The 14,761-nt window shown below is 39.5% G+C and overlaps 1 protein-coding gene and 1 long non-coding RNA gene across 5 annotated transcripts in view; one reads left to right on the forward strand and one right to left on the reverse strand.

The window, feature by feature from the left end:
• Positions 1-5,657, forward strand: part of LOC128322220 (uncharacterized) — a 28,281-nt gene extending 22,624 nt beyond the window's left edge. Inside the window, exon 2 of the long non-coding RNA XR_008305598.1 lies at positions 1,476-5,657. This is a non-coding gene — a long non-coding RNA (uncharacterized LOC128322220). The remainder of the gene's footprint in view (positions 1-1,475) is intronic.
• MYSM1 (Myb like, SWIRM and MPN domains 1) overlaps positions 1,801-14,761 on the reverse strand; it is a 29,654-nt gene continuing 16,693 nt past the window's right edge. Inside the window, exons 11-20 of one of the 4 annotated variants that reach the window (XM_053243090.1) lie at positions 14,175-14,252; positions 11,888-11,976; positions 11,476-11,530; positions 11,340-11,390; positions 10,698-10,772; positions 7,888-8,076; positions 7,470-7,602; positions 6,090-6,195; positions 5,906-5,963; positions 1,801-4,733 (exon numbers count right to left, since the gene is read on the reverse strand). In XM_053243090.1, coding sequence (XP_053099065.1) covers positions 4,569-4,733; positions 5,906-5,963; positions 6,090-6,195; positions 7,470-7,602; positions 7,888-8,076; positions 10,698-10,772; positions 11,340-11,390; positions 11,476-11,530; positions 11,888-11,976; positions 14,175-14,252 — 999 coding nt within the window. In that variant the 3' untranslated portion in view covers positions 1,801-4,568. Of the gene's footprint in view, positions 4,767-5,905; positions 5,964-6,089; positions 6,196-7,469; positions 7,603-7,887; positions 8,077-10,697; positions 10,773-11,339; positions 11,391-11,475; positions 11,531-11,887; positions 11,977-14,174; positions 14,253-14,761 lie in introns of all 4 variants that reach the window. The other 3 variants (XM_053243091.1, XM_053243093.1, XM_053243092.1) reach the window with 3 other exon arrangements.

Consider the following 14,761-nt stretch of genomic DNA (forward strand, 5'->3'; position numbering starts at 1 on the left):
AATAGAGAGCAACAGTTGTTTATTGATGCAGTAAGACCTAAATGATGAGTTTCCTAATAATATGCTCTTGGCATGGGCTAACATGGGCAAACTGTTATGTAATATGGCATATGGATAATAAACAATAGCTATTGCTCAAAAAGATAAAGAGGCAGTTACTGTATCTTAGGATATTTAGACTATGTCCTATTGCCTTGTGTTTGGCACATGTCTTGCTTTACTTGGGCAGCAGATACTTCTAGTCTGTGTGACAAAATCAACCCCCTTTCCCCACACAACCATTTCAGAGAAATAGCATTTCTGTTTGTATAAACTCCTAGCTATCAGAAAACCTAAAATATCACAAGGCTTTGGATAACTGGGATTTTACTGTAAATTAAAGAGTGTTGCCACTTCAAATTAGGTGTTGAATAGCTCCCTCTGCTGGCTCTGTCCAAATATGGACTACAGCTAGTTACAAATCTGAGAACAGTAGATATTTTTCCCCTGGAAAATATTTTGTAAAATGTTATCAGCAGGATGATGGTATGAGGGAAAACAGTGTTTACTTAGTGATGCCAGTGTGTATGCAGAAATGACAGCTGACCTTTTTTTTTTAGCCTAAAAGCTTGCAAAATGTGCTTTGCTTTTTTGCAACTGTTAGGATCCCTCATGGCAAATCATACCAAATGACTTTTCTGTATTGGCAGCATGGGGTTGCCTGGGATCCCAGCCTCTTCTCATGCTATGAAGCAGTAACAATTTTAATAATGCAACACCAATGCATACTGAGTGACCACAATACAATCTTCAATCCAAAGGTTGAAACACCTGCAGTTAGAAAGTATCTGACTGTAACTTGTATACTGCTTTCAGTACACAAGTAGGAAAATGGTAAAGAAAAGAATTTAATCCAGGCTCAGAGGCAGGATGCTTCTGAATACCATTTGCAGGGTAGTAGTAGCAGGAGAGGGAATGTCTTCCACTGTTGCCTGTGGGCTTCTCAGAGTCATCATGGGCAGGGATGGAGGGGAACCCTCTGTGGGAAACAGGATGCTGGATTAACTGGGCAGGGCTGTTCTTACATTCTTAAGAATTAAGAAAGTCTTTTTCTGCTTAGTTGTAGCCCTTTGTGAGAAAAGACATCCTCACAAAGCAAGAGGCATCTTTTAAAAAGTGATGGCTTTCTCATAGTTAGGAGGAAGAGAGCAACTGTGCCTATTCTTCCTGGCATGGCATCCCTCCCAGTGGCTGTCTGTCAATCTCCCTCCTGTATCATCAATTTTTAAAAGCATGAGTGTCCTTTTGGGACATGGAACTAGCTTGTTATTTTGCTATGTAAACCACTTTGAGAATTTACCTACTGATCAGAATCCAAGACTAGTGTTTCCTAAGCTCTTTGATGTTGGAAAGGGGGAGGGGGGCATCTTAAATTCAGAGTCCTCTTCCTTTGGGGCATGTACAGTTATAACTTTTAACCTCTGCTTTTCAAACAGGTCATCTTAAATTCAGATTCATCTTCTATTTGGGTAAATATGGTACATTAAAGGCTCCAAGGTTCAGGGGAATATTTTTGGGCGGTGCAGCAGCTGCAGAAGCAAGGTAAAACACCTCTCCCCACCCACCACATGCTCTGCCACAGTCTTAGTCTGGGATGCAGCAACACTACCACCACCGCCGCCCTGGTGCTTTGTTCGTCAGTATGTTAGCCAATGCCCTTCTTGATTAAAAGGCTCGTAAATCTAGGAGACAAACACACGTTTTATCATGAAAGGACTCCCTTTTAGATGTGTGGGGATACTAAATTGAAGCAATGTAACATTTTAAATATCTTCACACAATTTATTGAAGAGATAATGTTGCAGGAAGGAGTTCTTTCAATTATTTTAGTGATCAAATCATCCCCATTTTTTCACAAAAACAAATAATGGGCAAATATATTTGTATTGTGCTTAGCTTTTACATGAGAATCAAGTAGTCCAGTAATCCTTTTCTGTACAAAATATTTACAACATTGTTATGCACATTTACAATATAATGTATACATTATTTAATTAAAAAAGCAACGCTTTAATTAACAACAAACCATGGTTTTGGATTTAATCAACAATATTAAGCACAATGTTAGGATCTAACTGGAACAGAGGGGAGGGGTGGGTGGGTGTTCTATCACTTGAAATCCAGTGGAGAGAATGTACAGAGATTGCATCAATATTTTGATCACATTTCAAAATGAAGGCAACTACTGTATATCTACCACACTGCAATCTGGGGAATTTACATGCAGATGAAAATTAAGCAAAATATATATTGGATTTCATTGAGAAGTGTCTTGTTATATACATCCTTATGAATATTTCAGGTTAGACACTGGATGCACAATTTACATGGCAGCATAACTGCACTTAAGCCAGCCTAGCTGCAAATGGCTTAAGTAGAACATGCTGCATATTAATCCACAGGCAAAGCTCCGATACCACTCCTATAAAAATGTTGTGAGCAATTTGTGTTGATCCAGACCCAGACGGGTCAATAATGCTCTTCTCTCTGGCAAGAAAAACCCTTACCACTAGAGGGGGTAACCGGCAACAGGCAGGTGCTGACTCACTACCAGTCACGCTCCTGACCTGGCAGCTGAAAAACCTGAAATGATAAGTCTGAATGTGCTCAGAGCTGTCATTTTCTGGTGAGACTCCGTAGTAGTTTTATTTACCCAGAGAAACTACATTTCCCCTGATCCCAAGAGATGATGGTCCTTCCCAAGCATGTTCAGAATAGCAATTTCTATTGCTGCAGTCAGGCTGCCTGACAATAAGCTTGGCCCCCACACCAAACAATAAGGTGGCATCTCAAAATATGCCACCTGAGACTCTACCAGAGGTCCCGAAGAGTATTTGCTAAACTCCAGATTATTAGAGAGGCGAGGGGATTATCACCTATTCCTAGAAGTGGTACTCATTAATTATTATTAATAATAAATAATAATAATGCTTCTGGAACTTTCTTGCACCTTGAGTCCCAGTCCCATATTTGTATATATAATATTCATCTCTAATACTTCATCTGGTTTGGCACTCCTGGAATAATTTCAGCACAATTCCTATTCTAACATTGCACAGGTCTCCTTCACCTCGTACTTGACAGATGGTCCTATACTGCAGCAATAAACCTCACAGATGTATGAAGTTCTGCTACCTAAAATGAACTGACGTCTTAAGCCATCTTTAAATATCCTCCCTCTGGATGCTCCAACCATCTGCTATGAGGCTAGCAATGCCTGGAGATGGGGGCTTTCTCTGCTGTGACAACCTATTTATAGAATTATTTCCTCAGGGAGACCTGCCTGGCACCTCTTCTGATGCTCATTTGGCACCCAATAAACACAATAATAAAGAACATTAAATCCTGCAGAAGGACCAGGGGGATGTGTGGGGATGTGGCAAGCTCCACCCCCACTGCAGACACAACCAATGGCGAGCCCAGATGAGGTGACACGTGCAAGGGTGGGAGGGAGGAGCGTGTGCCAGGAGGAGTTTGGCGAGACTCCACAGGGGTCGTGGCTGAGGAAGGTTGCAGCTGAGGGAGGTGAACGGTTGACCAGCTGAGGGATGACAAGCAAGGAGAAGAGGCGCCTTCGGGAGTCGCTGGGCTGCCCGACGGCTGACACGCACCGGCCTGCCACCCGGTGAGGTGAGAGGCTCTGTGTGGGGTCAGCAGGAGGTGGGGGGAGGGCAAGGGAGACGGGAGGGGAATGGGAGACTAGGGCAGAAGGAGCTGTACTGTCACACAGATGCTCTGTCCCACGCATGCCCCTGGTCCATCTACAGGAATTAATAATATAGAAGATTTATTCTCCCAGGTTTTTTGCTCTTGATATTATTTTTATGCTGCTGTGTTTTTATTTCTGCTATTTTGTCATGTTAGGATTTTTAATTATTTAAGTTTTATCTTGCAAGCTACTCTGGGAGTGACTTACATTGGAATATGTGGTACAGAAGCATGAAAATAAGTTTGGTATGGGAAAGTCATAGCCATATTACTTTGCCATTACTTGCATGAGCTATAAGGCTCTTGAATAGGCGGGGCATGCATGAAAAAGTGAGAAGTTAAAGTGAGATTTGTCATGAAGAATCCAGCCACTCTTTGCTGTTAAATGGTTTCACTTCCTTCTTTCCTGCTCTCAGCAATGCACAACACAGTTTGCCAATACAGAGATAGCTTACACTAGACAATGAAATGTACTATACAGAGAAATCCCTAGATGACACATGCAAGTGAGGTAAGACTTAATTTGAACATAAACTTGCTAATAACTCTTGATCCAATTAGAATGTCACCACTTCAGCTTCGTTGAGTGAGCAACTAACAGCATACCACTCAAAGTGGCATGCTACCAAAAATAGTTCATTCATTTAATTGCAATGACCATAATTTCAGTTGATTAGCAGTTATGTCAGAGATCAAGTGTTATGTCATGATAATTTCACATTGCCTTTTAGTAACACTCGATTCCTTGTAACATGGTAGATATTGTCACTCTCAAAAACAGCCACTTTGTTAGAAAAGTGTGCAATTACACCTTTCCGATGTTATGTTGGCAGGTCATTTGGACACATACTATTTTCTTCAGAATCATTGTTCCACTTCTCATTATTGTATCTTGAGAGGAATAAGTTTTCTAGCTGAGCCAAGAATTCTTCAGCAATGAAACTATTTGCCACATTGTCCAGAGTCTTCCTCATACACTCCAATAGCTAGTTTAAAGTTGAAGGACAAACAAACACACACTGTGTAAATGACACAGGAAGAAAAACAACCAGAAATATATAGTGACTTTAGACAGAAAGGCTTTAACTATTTATGTTACACTTAAGGCAGTGTTCTTTGTGGCAAGAGCCAGTAGGGGCTCCCATCAGCCCTAAGTGTGATTCCCTGACTACTTGTTTATTAAGTCTGTGCAAAACTTCAGTCAAAGCCAAATATTTCACACAGCTCCCATGGCATCATGCAGAAGAGACTGTGCAGTCTACATTTTCCCCAGCACTGGTGGGACTCCTTTAAGGGAAATGGACTCTCTCAAGCTCCAGTGTCATGGAAGATACACATGGAGGTGTCCTTCCCGGTGCCTTCCCCATAGAGCTCTAAGAGGAAAGTGCTGGGATACTTCCCACCAGTCCATACACCTTCTAAGATGGCACTGGGGTTTAACAGGACTCCATTTCTCTTAAGAGAAACAGTGGCACTGGGGAAACTCCGCAGTGGCACTGGGGGAAACCCCAGGACGTGCAGAGGTCAGCACAGTGGGAAAGGGTTGTCACTCTGAAAGGTTTTTGCTAAAGTGGCTCCACACTTGAAAAATAGTGAAGATCACTGGAGTAAGGGATCCTTTTCACTGAAGCCAACTGCTGAATGGAATAGAAATGAAGGAAGGATCCCATGGTACTTTAACAAGTTTGAACTTCACATTCTACTACAAAATGTAATTCTACATATGCATTATGTCAAGCATTACAGATATACAATGTTTTTGTGTTTTTTTACACAGAGAAATAATCTTCTCACAAATATCAATAGCTTTGCAAACATTCTTCATGAACATGCATGTAAGAACAAAACAAAATAGCCACTCTAATTCATAAATGCCTCTTTCTACAGTCTAATAAAATTATTTCACACTATTGTGTACATGGGTGCTTTGTGGGCTACATCATTAGTGGACACAAATATTAGGATGATTCTTGTGGCAATTTCAGTAATTACATGATTAAATCAAATGATATTTCTGCAAGATAAGCAAGAGGCCTAGAGTTTCCAGTCATACCTTTTGCTTGCAATACTGAATACTTCTATTTTAACTAGACCATAGTAGGCTTTGGGGGTGGGGGGTGGGGATGTAGGTAAGAAACACAGAATTTACAATGGTTACCTTCTGCAGACAGGTAAGATCTGAATCTCTATGGAAGATTTTATCCATGGGTACACAGCTATTGGAAGAAATATGGCAACACTTGATCAGATTACACAGAAAAGTCCATTTTCTACTGAAACGTACAAAAGACAAATTTGGAACTGGCTTATAGAAAGGTTCTGAAATGCAAGCAGGCACACACCTAGAAGACATCCTGTATTTTTCAATTATCCATCGTGTTTTTTCCAATACTAATTCCCATTGAGGTTCTTCCAACATCTGTCGTACGTCAAACTTGTATGGCAGGCCTGTAAGCCATTAAAACATATTGCGTTGTACATTACACTTGCTACTATTCCTTAGGTTGTCAATGCACCTCTTATCTCCCTGTTTGTGGTCATAACAGCCCTGAGCCTCCTTTGGAAGGGCGGTATATAAATCTAATTAATTATTTAATTACTAAAACAAAACAAAAAAACAAATAAAAATTTAAAAGTCCAATTGTCCTCATGCTCAGGATTGATCTTTGCACTTGGGATAACCACTAGGATAGAAGTCAAACAAAAGATTCAAAACCAGTTGTGCCATTTTTAGATTAGTATTGTACCTTGTCCATAGGGTAAGGTTTTTGTTTTTGTTTTTAAAAAAGCTTAACCTTCCAATTTAACCAGATTAGTCATTACACTATTTTTTTAATTATTCAAGTTTAATAAGATTATTTGAATTCAGAAGATTTTCTGCTTCCTTCATTTAAAGTCATTGAAAATATTTTATGTACATATGAGTGCTCTCATTTATTAGGAGAATTGGCAAATTGCTTTAGAGAGGATGGATACACACACACGTACAAATAGGACCTGGCTTGGATGTAACAAGGCTTAAGGAATGGACCTTTAATGTATATGCCCCCACCCCCAAGTGCATAATATTTTTCCTCAATAAACCAAATTTGGCATTAAATGTAATCAAATGCTTATCCTGAAATGAACATGTGCTCCTCTACTCTTTGAAGCCTGGAGAAAGGTAGAGAAAATATACACAGTTGGGATGGATTATTTATGCAATTCTAAACCCTAAAAGTAATCATGATTACACTATTACATCCAAACCAGAACTTTGACTTTGCTTTGACAAAACCACTCATCTTTTTAACAAGCTGTTTCAAATGGATTCTCTATTCATTATGATCTGCTATAAGATTTGGTTTCCAAAAACATGAGAATGTGTTTATAAAACATGAGAAAGGAGACAAGTCTCAGACTACTGTGTGCTACTACTTCCTTTTCTAGTTCTAAAACTAACATTAATGGTTTTCCATTAGAAGCTACACGGTCACCAAGATGGAAAACACTAGGACTGTAGAATTCCCCAAACATTTACATTAAATATATAAATATATTTGTAAAAAAAAAGTCTTTCTAGAGATTTTTTTAAAGTGAAAAGTTGACCAATACTTAGACAGGATCTTTTGTTTCTTTTTAATCACAGTGAATCATATTTTCCAAGCCCCTTATTTCAAAATATAATTTAAATGAAGATGTATAGAGACCAGGGATTAAGAATAATTTGTAAAAATACTTACGGTACGAACCATCGGAATTAGTCTCATCACTGATTACCAGACAAGTAATCTGGGAATATGGAAGAGGGTTATTTCGATTATAAGGACTTATGATCACTCCAACAAACATTGATCCACCTCTGGAGAAATAACTCTGCATGAAAGCAAGATACATGGGCCATAAATAAGTAATCATCTTTCTAGATAAAACTGTATAAATAATGAAGAATGCAATACACACTTTACTTCAGATAATCCCACTATTAAAATGTAAATACTGCCCATTAAAGTAAATGAGGAACAAACTAACTGGATAATGCTTTGAAGGGCTCCCAACTAACATTCTTGCCAACTTGAATTTGTACAAAGCAAGTTCATAATCCATCAAATATCCAAATATAAAGGCAACTAATTTTGTTTTCAAATATAGACACTTTACCTGGTATTTAGCCTGAGTGTCAATATCCCGTATTGAAGGATTGGGGTCAAATGCAGGATGAGAATGATACCACCCAATTATGCTATGACCTCTTGCAGCAAGTGTCTCTGATGCCTGAGTTTGAGATACTGGATCCATTTCACACTGCAGTCCTGTACTGAGGCTATTGCATGGCTCTGCTGCACAAATCTGCAATGAACCAAAAAGTGGAGACATTACAGTTCAGTGCTGATTTATATTGTATTATCCCTTAAAATGTAATTAAAATACAGTTCAAAGTTCAAATCCCCATTCAGCCATAAAACTAGCTGGGTGACTCTGGGCCAGTCACTTCTCTCTCAGACTAACCTACTTCACAGGGTTGTTGTGAAAGAGAAACTCAACTATGTAGTACACCACTCTGGGCTCCTTGGAGGAAGAGTGGGATATAAATGTAATAATAATAATAATAATAATAATAATAGGCACAAAAGACCAGCTGCTGATTGACAAAATGATTTTAGAAAATTGCAAGAGAAGAAAAACCAATCTAAGTGTTGCATGGATTGACTACAAGAAAGCCTTCGATTCATTGCCTCACACATGAATACTAAAATGTTTAGAAACAACTGGTGTCAGCAAAAACATTCAGATATTTATTTAAAAAAAGCAATGAGCATGTGGAGAACACAGTTAACTATCAATGGTGAGACACTTGGACAGGTTAGCATTAGAAGAGGCATTTTCCAAGGGGACACACTATCCCCTCTGTTGTTTGTAATCGCCATGACGCCACTTTCACAAATACTAAACAAAACAGGCCTCGGATACCAAACATCTAAAACATCAAGTCAAATCAACCATCTGCTGTACATGGACGATCTGAAGTTGTATGGAAAGTCCCAGTCAGAAATCGAATCACTGCTAAACACTGTCCGTATATTCAGTAGCGATATAGCAGTGGAGTTTGGACTAGACAAGTGTGCTGCATTAATAATGAACAGAGGGAAAATAACAAAAACAGAAGGAACAGAACTGCCCAATGGAAACACGATCAAGAACCTGGAAGAGAAAAAACATTACAAGTACTTGGGCATTCTCCAGGCTGATAACATCGCACACACTGAAGTTAAAAGAAAAACTGGAAGTGAATACATCAGGAGAGTTCGAAAAATCTTCAAGTCCAAACTCAATGGCGGGAACACCATACAAGCCATAAACACCTGGGCTATACTTGTTATCAGATACACTGCAGGAATAATAGACAGGACCCAGGCAGAGCTAGAGACGCTGGATCGTAAGACCAGGAAAATAATGACCATCAATCATGCTCTGCACCCCCGCAGTGATGTCAATAGGCTATACCTCCCTCACAGCTCAGGTGGAAGAGGAATGCTGCAAGTCCATCAAACAGTAGAGGAGGAGAAAAGAGGCCTTGAAGAATATATCAAGGACAGTGAAGAAGATGCACTTCAAATGGTCAATAACACAAAACTATTCAACACCAATGAAACAAAGCAGGCCTACAAGAAAGAACAAGCCAAGAACCGAGCAGAAAAATGGAGAAATAAGCCCCTAAATGGTCAATATTTGCACAATATAAGTGGAAAATCAGACATCACCAAGACCTGGCAATGGCTTAAGAATGGCAACTTGAAGAAAGAAACAGAGGGTTTAATACTGGCTGCGCAAGAACAGGCACTAAGAACAAATGCAATAAGAGCAAGAGTCGAAAAATCCACAACAAACAGCAAGTGCCGCCTTTGTAAGGAAGCAGATGAAACAGTGGACCACCTAATCAGCTGTTGTAAAAAGATTGCACAGACTGACTACAAACAAAGGCATGACAAGGTAGCAGGGATGATACACTGGAACATCTGCAAAAAATACAAGCTACCTGTAGCCAAAAATGGGTGGGACCATAAAATTGAAAAAGTGGTAGAAAATGAAGATGTAAAAATATTATGGGACTTCCAACTACAAACAGACAAACATCTGCCACACAATACACCGGATATAACTGTAGTCGAGAAGAAAGAAAAACAAGTGAAAATAATCGACATAGCAATACCAGGGGATAGCAGAATAGAAGAAAAAGAAATAGAAAAAAATCACCAAATACAAAGATCTACAAATTGAAATTGAAAGGCTGTGGCAGAAGAAGACCAAAATAATCCCACTGGTAACTGGCCCCCTGGGTGCAGTTCCAAAAGACCTTGAAGAGTACCTCAACACCATAGGGGTCACAGAAATCACCATCAGCCAATTACAAAAAGCAGCTTTACTGGGAACAGCCTATATTCTGTGACGATATCTATAACAATTGACAATAAAATTCAACCATCCCAGGTCCTTGGGAAGGACTCAAGGTCTGGATAAAACAAACCAGTCAATAACACCTGTCTGACTGTGTAAACAAGAGAATAATAATAATAATTCACCTGTCTGACTGTGTAAACAAGAGAATAATTATTCCAAAGTTAACAGTTCTTTGAATCCCAAATTTACTAAATTGAGTATCAGTGTTCTCTTTAACAGGGATTTCCAGATGTTGTTGGATGTTGTCGACTACAACGCCCAGAATCCTCAGCTGCAATGGCTTTTGCTTGGGGATTATGGGAGTTTAGCCAACAACATCTGGGAATCCCTGTTAGAGAGAACACTGGTGATTATACTAACCTTTACATCGATTTTGCAGGACACAGAGGACTTGGTCTATTTCACCACAGGCCACTGCATGGAAAGAGGCCCCTTAATGGCTTGGCATGAAGTCTAAACACATGGTGGACTGGACTGAGCACTTTTGTTATATCAAGCAGTAGGATACTTACTTCAACTATTCCATCCGATTCAGAATATCTTCCACCCAGCAGACCTATTACTTCTGCCATGGAAACATGAGCATGCTAAAGAAATACGGAAAATATATTCAAGTATGAGTCTTAGGATTTTGGATAGTGAAACAATGTCTTCTCCCCTTGACAGGAAAAGTTCCGAGATATGACAAGTGCAGAGCTTTATCAAAATAATGACACAAAAGCTCAAACTGTAGCCTCTGAATAAAAAGTAAGAAAGGATGTGTGTGTGTGAGACCATCCATCCAGAATTTTTAAACCCACCCCACACCATCCATACCATCTAAAAACCAGAACAGGCAGGAAAAGATGACCAACTCAAATCTACCTCAGACTTTATTCCTCTAGTCCATATTTATATTTGCTGTCACCATCTGGTAAGTACTCTAAAAATGATTGGGGAAGACATCTTCATGCTATATGCCCAGGAATTTATGACACAACTGGCTTTACCACTAGTACTCCAATTCCCTCAGCTTCATTTGTTGACTAAACTAGTGTTAAGGACCAAGTAGTTCAGTTAACAGCGAGTAGGCTTAAATATTAAGGTACTTTTTGACTCTGAAATAGAGGAAGTTACTCAAGAGAGGAAAACTGAGAAAGACAATAGGTTCTTACCAAATCCATAATCAAAAGGGCTTCTGGAGCTACTGTTACTTGGAATGGCTCCTGAAAAAAAATAAAATTAAAATGATAAGGAAAGGCTGCTTAAGTAAACAAAGAGGCACTTCTTTATTGATCAAGTCATACTTACTGGCTTTTCTTCTGTGAAAGAACTGCAAGGGATCAGCTGAAAGGGATCAAATGAACTATAAAATGGGGGAAAAAAAGATTATCTGAAAATACGAAATTAATGAGAGGAACTTGTTAAAAGTGTACAATTTCTTACCTATTTTATTTCCAATTCACATACATACAAAACTCTATGAATCTTCACAGTAGTGACTTCTTCAGGATTTGGTATGAACGTGATAGTTACACATTCAAAATGAGTCACAGGAAGATTTATGTTTGTTTGAACTGCAAATTGGGTTTAATACCCTGAATGAAGTTTAAACAATGAAGTTTTACAGCATGTATACGGACTGATGAGGAACAGTTGTACCTGAAACTGCAGAAGCTACTTTTATAAGAGATACTGTAGACACTAAAAAAAAAAGGTAAACCTTTTGATGTGTCTTTGTCCTTTATATGCTTTTGGTGGTTTGTATTTCTCATCTTCTCTCCTCTTGGCTAGCTCCTCAGCAGAGAGGTGCTAAAAATGAAACATGTTTGTCAGGCCAACTGATCAATTGAATATATTGCAGGCTACTATCCAACAGACTATGAAATGTGCTTAAGCTTAAGCTCACTGACACCAATAAGCTTAACATACCCAGACCAGTGTGTTGGCGTGGGCACAAGGCACTGGCCAATGGTAACATCCGTATCATGGTTTAAGTAGGAGTGGACCAGACATAAGGAGTGAATCAGCCAACAAGATTAAGAACAGAGATCTGTTTTTGTACAATAAGGTCAACAGCTCCTTGCACCATCCCACTGACTATTCATAAATTTAAGCAAATTTTGGAATAGCATCATGGTTTCCCACTCCACCAGTGGGAATTACTGGCTTGACCTGCTTCTGCCATGGATCATGAACTGCCATGATGGGTAAGGTCAAAGGATCCATCTAGAAAAACAGGACAAGATGGTGATTGCCATTTCTTACTAATATGTCAATAAGAGGCATTCTGGCTCAAAACATGGAGATCCTACAACAGGGGTGTGCAAATCTGGCCCTCCAGCTGTTGTTAAACTACAGTTCCCATCATCGTCATAATTTGTGGCTGGAGGGCCAAGTTTGTGCACCCCTATCCTATACCCAACTACTTTGGCTAATAGCCACATGTAGACCTTTCTTCATGAACCATTTTTATAGCCAGTTTACCTAGCAGCCATCACAATATTCTCTAACAAAAATTTCAATAGGTTAGACATCACACAAAAGTGTGCTGCTGTCTGTGCTGAACTAACAGTCTATCAATTTCAAGGGATGATTCTGAATGTCCAGCCCTTTGCCCATTTGCTTGTTAGTCATGTTTTGACCGATACCGAGCAAATGTTCAAACATAAGAAGAGTAACTACCATTGAGTGCTGATCTTGGGTTTAAATAAACTCAAAGTTTATGGCAGAACTTACAGCACTTCAGATATGCTCTTTACGCTCTCAGCCCACAATATGCATTTGTCAACACTCTTCCATCTTAACAAATTTGAGCTATGATTAAGACTTCTCAGATTATTTCCAATGGCTCATTTCCAATGCCCTGATAATTGGTCGAAGAGGCACCTTTTAAAGTGGTAAGCGATTTAGCAGGGGGAGAGCAACTGTCCCTATCCAACCCAGCACAGCATGAGCCCTTTTGGGACAGGGAACCATCTTATTCCCTTTATCTCTATAAACCACTTTGAGAACTTTTGTTGAAAAGCAGAAAAAAAAAACACAACACACAATATTCTGCCTGCCTTGCTCTTAGATAATAAAAGGCCCTAGCATTGTATTAGTCATCCTTCCCGCACAAATGCAACAGTGCACATACCAGACTTCCCTTTTTAGAAATCGGGATCTATAGAATCTAGGCAAGTTTGAACCAAGTGAGAATACTTCAATTAATGCTATTAATAGCAGACTGCAAAAAGATTAATGCTTCCTATGTCTATTGGAGGAGAGCTGGTCCCCTTAGCTGAGCTGGGTCCACCCTGGTTGATATGAAAGGAAGACTAGAAGTGTGAGCACTGATATTCCCCTCAGGGGATGGAGCCGCTCTGGGAAGAGCAGAAGGTTCCAAGTTCCCTCCCTGGCATCTCCAGGATAGGGCTGAGAGAGGTTCCTGCCTGCAGCCTTGGAGAAGCTGCTGACAGTCTATGAAGACAATACTGAGCTAGATAGACCAATGGTCTGACTCAGTATATGGCAGCTTCCTATGTTCCTGTATCTTATTATCTATGGTTTTGTAGATCCCTTCTTGAGTGTGCAGAGCACTCTGGACTCTAAGGGCTCTTACACAACATGCACACTGGCAAAGGGGGAGTTATGCAAGAGGTCCCGTCACGCCCACACAGTCCCTTGAAGCATGCATGAATTGCTAATCAGGATTTCAGCCAGTGTCCCTCCCAGTGGCTGTTGCCAATGAGTCTCTTGTGTTTATTTGTAGACTCTGAACACATTTGGGATAGGGAAGCATTTTCTCATTTATCTTGCCATGTAAATTTCTTGGAGAACTTATTTTGCAGAAAAGCAGTACAATTTATTATTAATTTTCTAAGTACTAATACAGTAATTGTATATTACTACTTAGAAGGTTAATTAAAAATGTGCCATGTGTACATCTAGCATTAAGTATTTGAAACATAAGTGAACTTCTTCACCAAGTTCTCAGAAAATACCAGAGCAGTTTAAAGTGACACTACCTCAAATGTCTGTCCTTCCAAATCTCTGGCATCACACCAGTTTCCCCATGGGTCTCTGACTCGTCGCCTTCTTGTTCGCTGTAGCAAGCAGAAACAGATTCACGTGTCTACTGAAGAATATCAAGGCAGTGACATTTCTTAAATTGAGGTACAATTCACATAAACTTGTGGAGTATCAAAATCTGGACTATGAGCACACATCACTGCAGAACCTGGGTTGCCCCAACTCATATTTGACCCAATATCAAAAAGTCACTAGCCATCTGTACCCATGGTGAATCACCACTCACCAAAATGATGTGAATTGTCCCCAAGTCAAACATTATCAGCTAGGCCCAATGTTTTTGTTTATTTTTACAAATTGGTAGTTTCAAGATTTCTTCTTAAGAGTACAGTAAAGTCAGTTAATGAAGATCAAAGGAGCATTAATTGGCCCTAGAAGTACCCTGTTTCCCAGAAAGTAAGACCTACCCCGAAAGTAAGACCTAGCAGTAATTCCTGATGTACCGCTAATTGCCCTAGTGCATTTTTGGGGGCTAAAATTAATATAAGACACTGTCTTATTTTTGGGGAAACACGGTATGTGC

Source organism: Hemicordylus capensis, chromosome 4 (assembly GCF_027244095.1).
Source record: "Hemicordylus capensis ecotype Gifberg chromosome 4, rHemCap1.1.pri, whole genome shotgun sequence".
Taxonomy (NCBI): Eukaryota; Metazoa; Chordata; class Lepidosauria; order Squamata; family Cordylidae; genus Hemicordylus; species Hemicordylus capensis.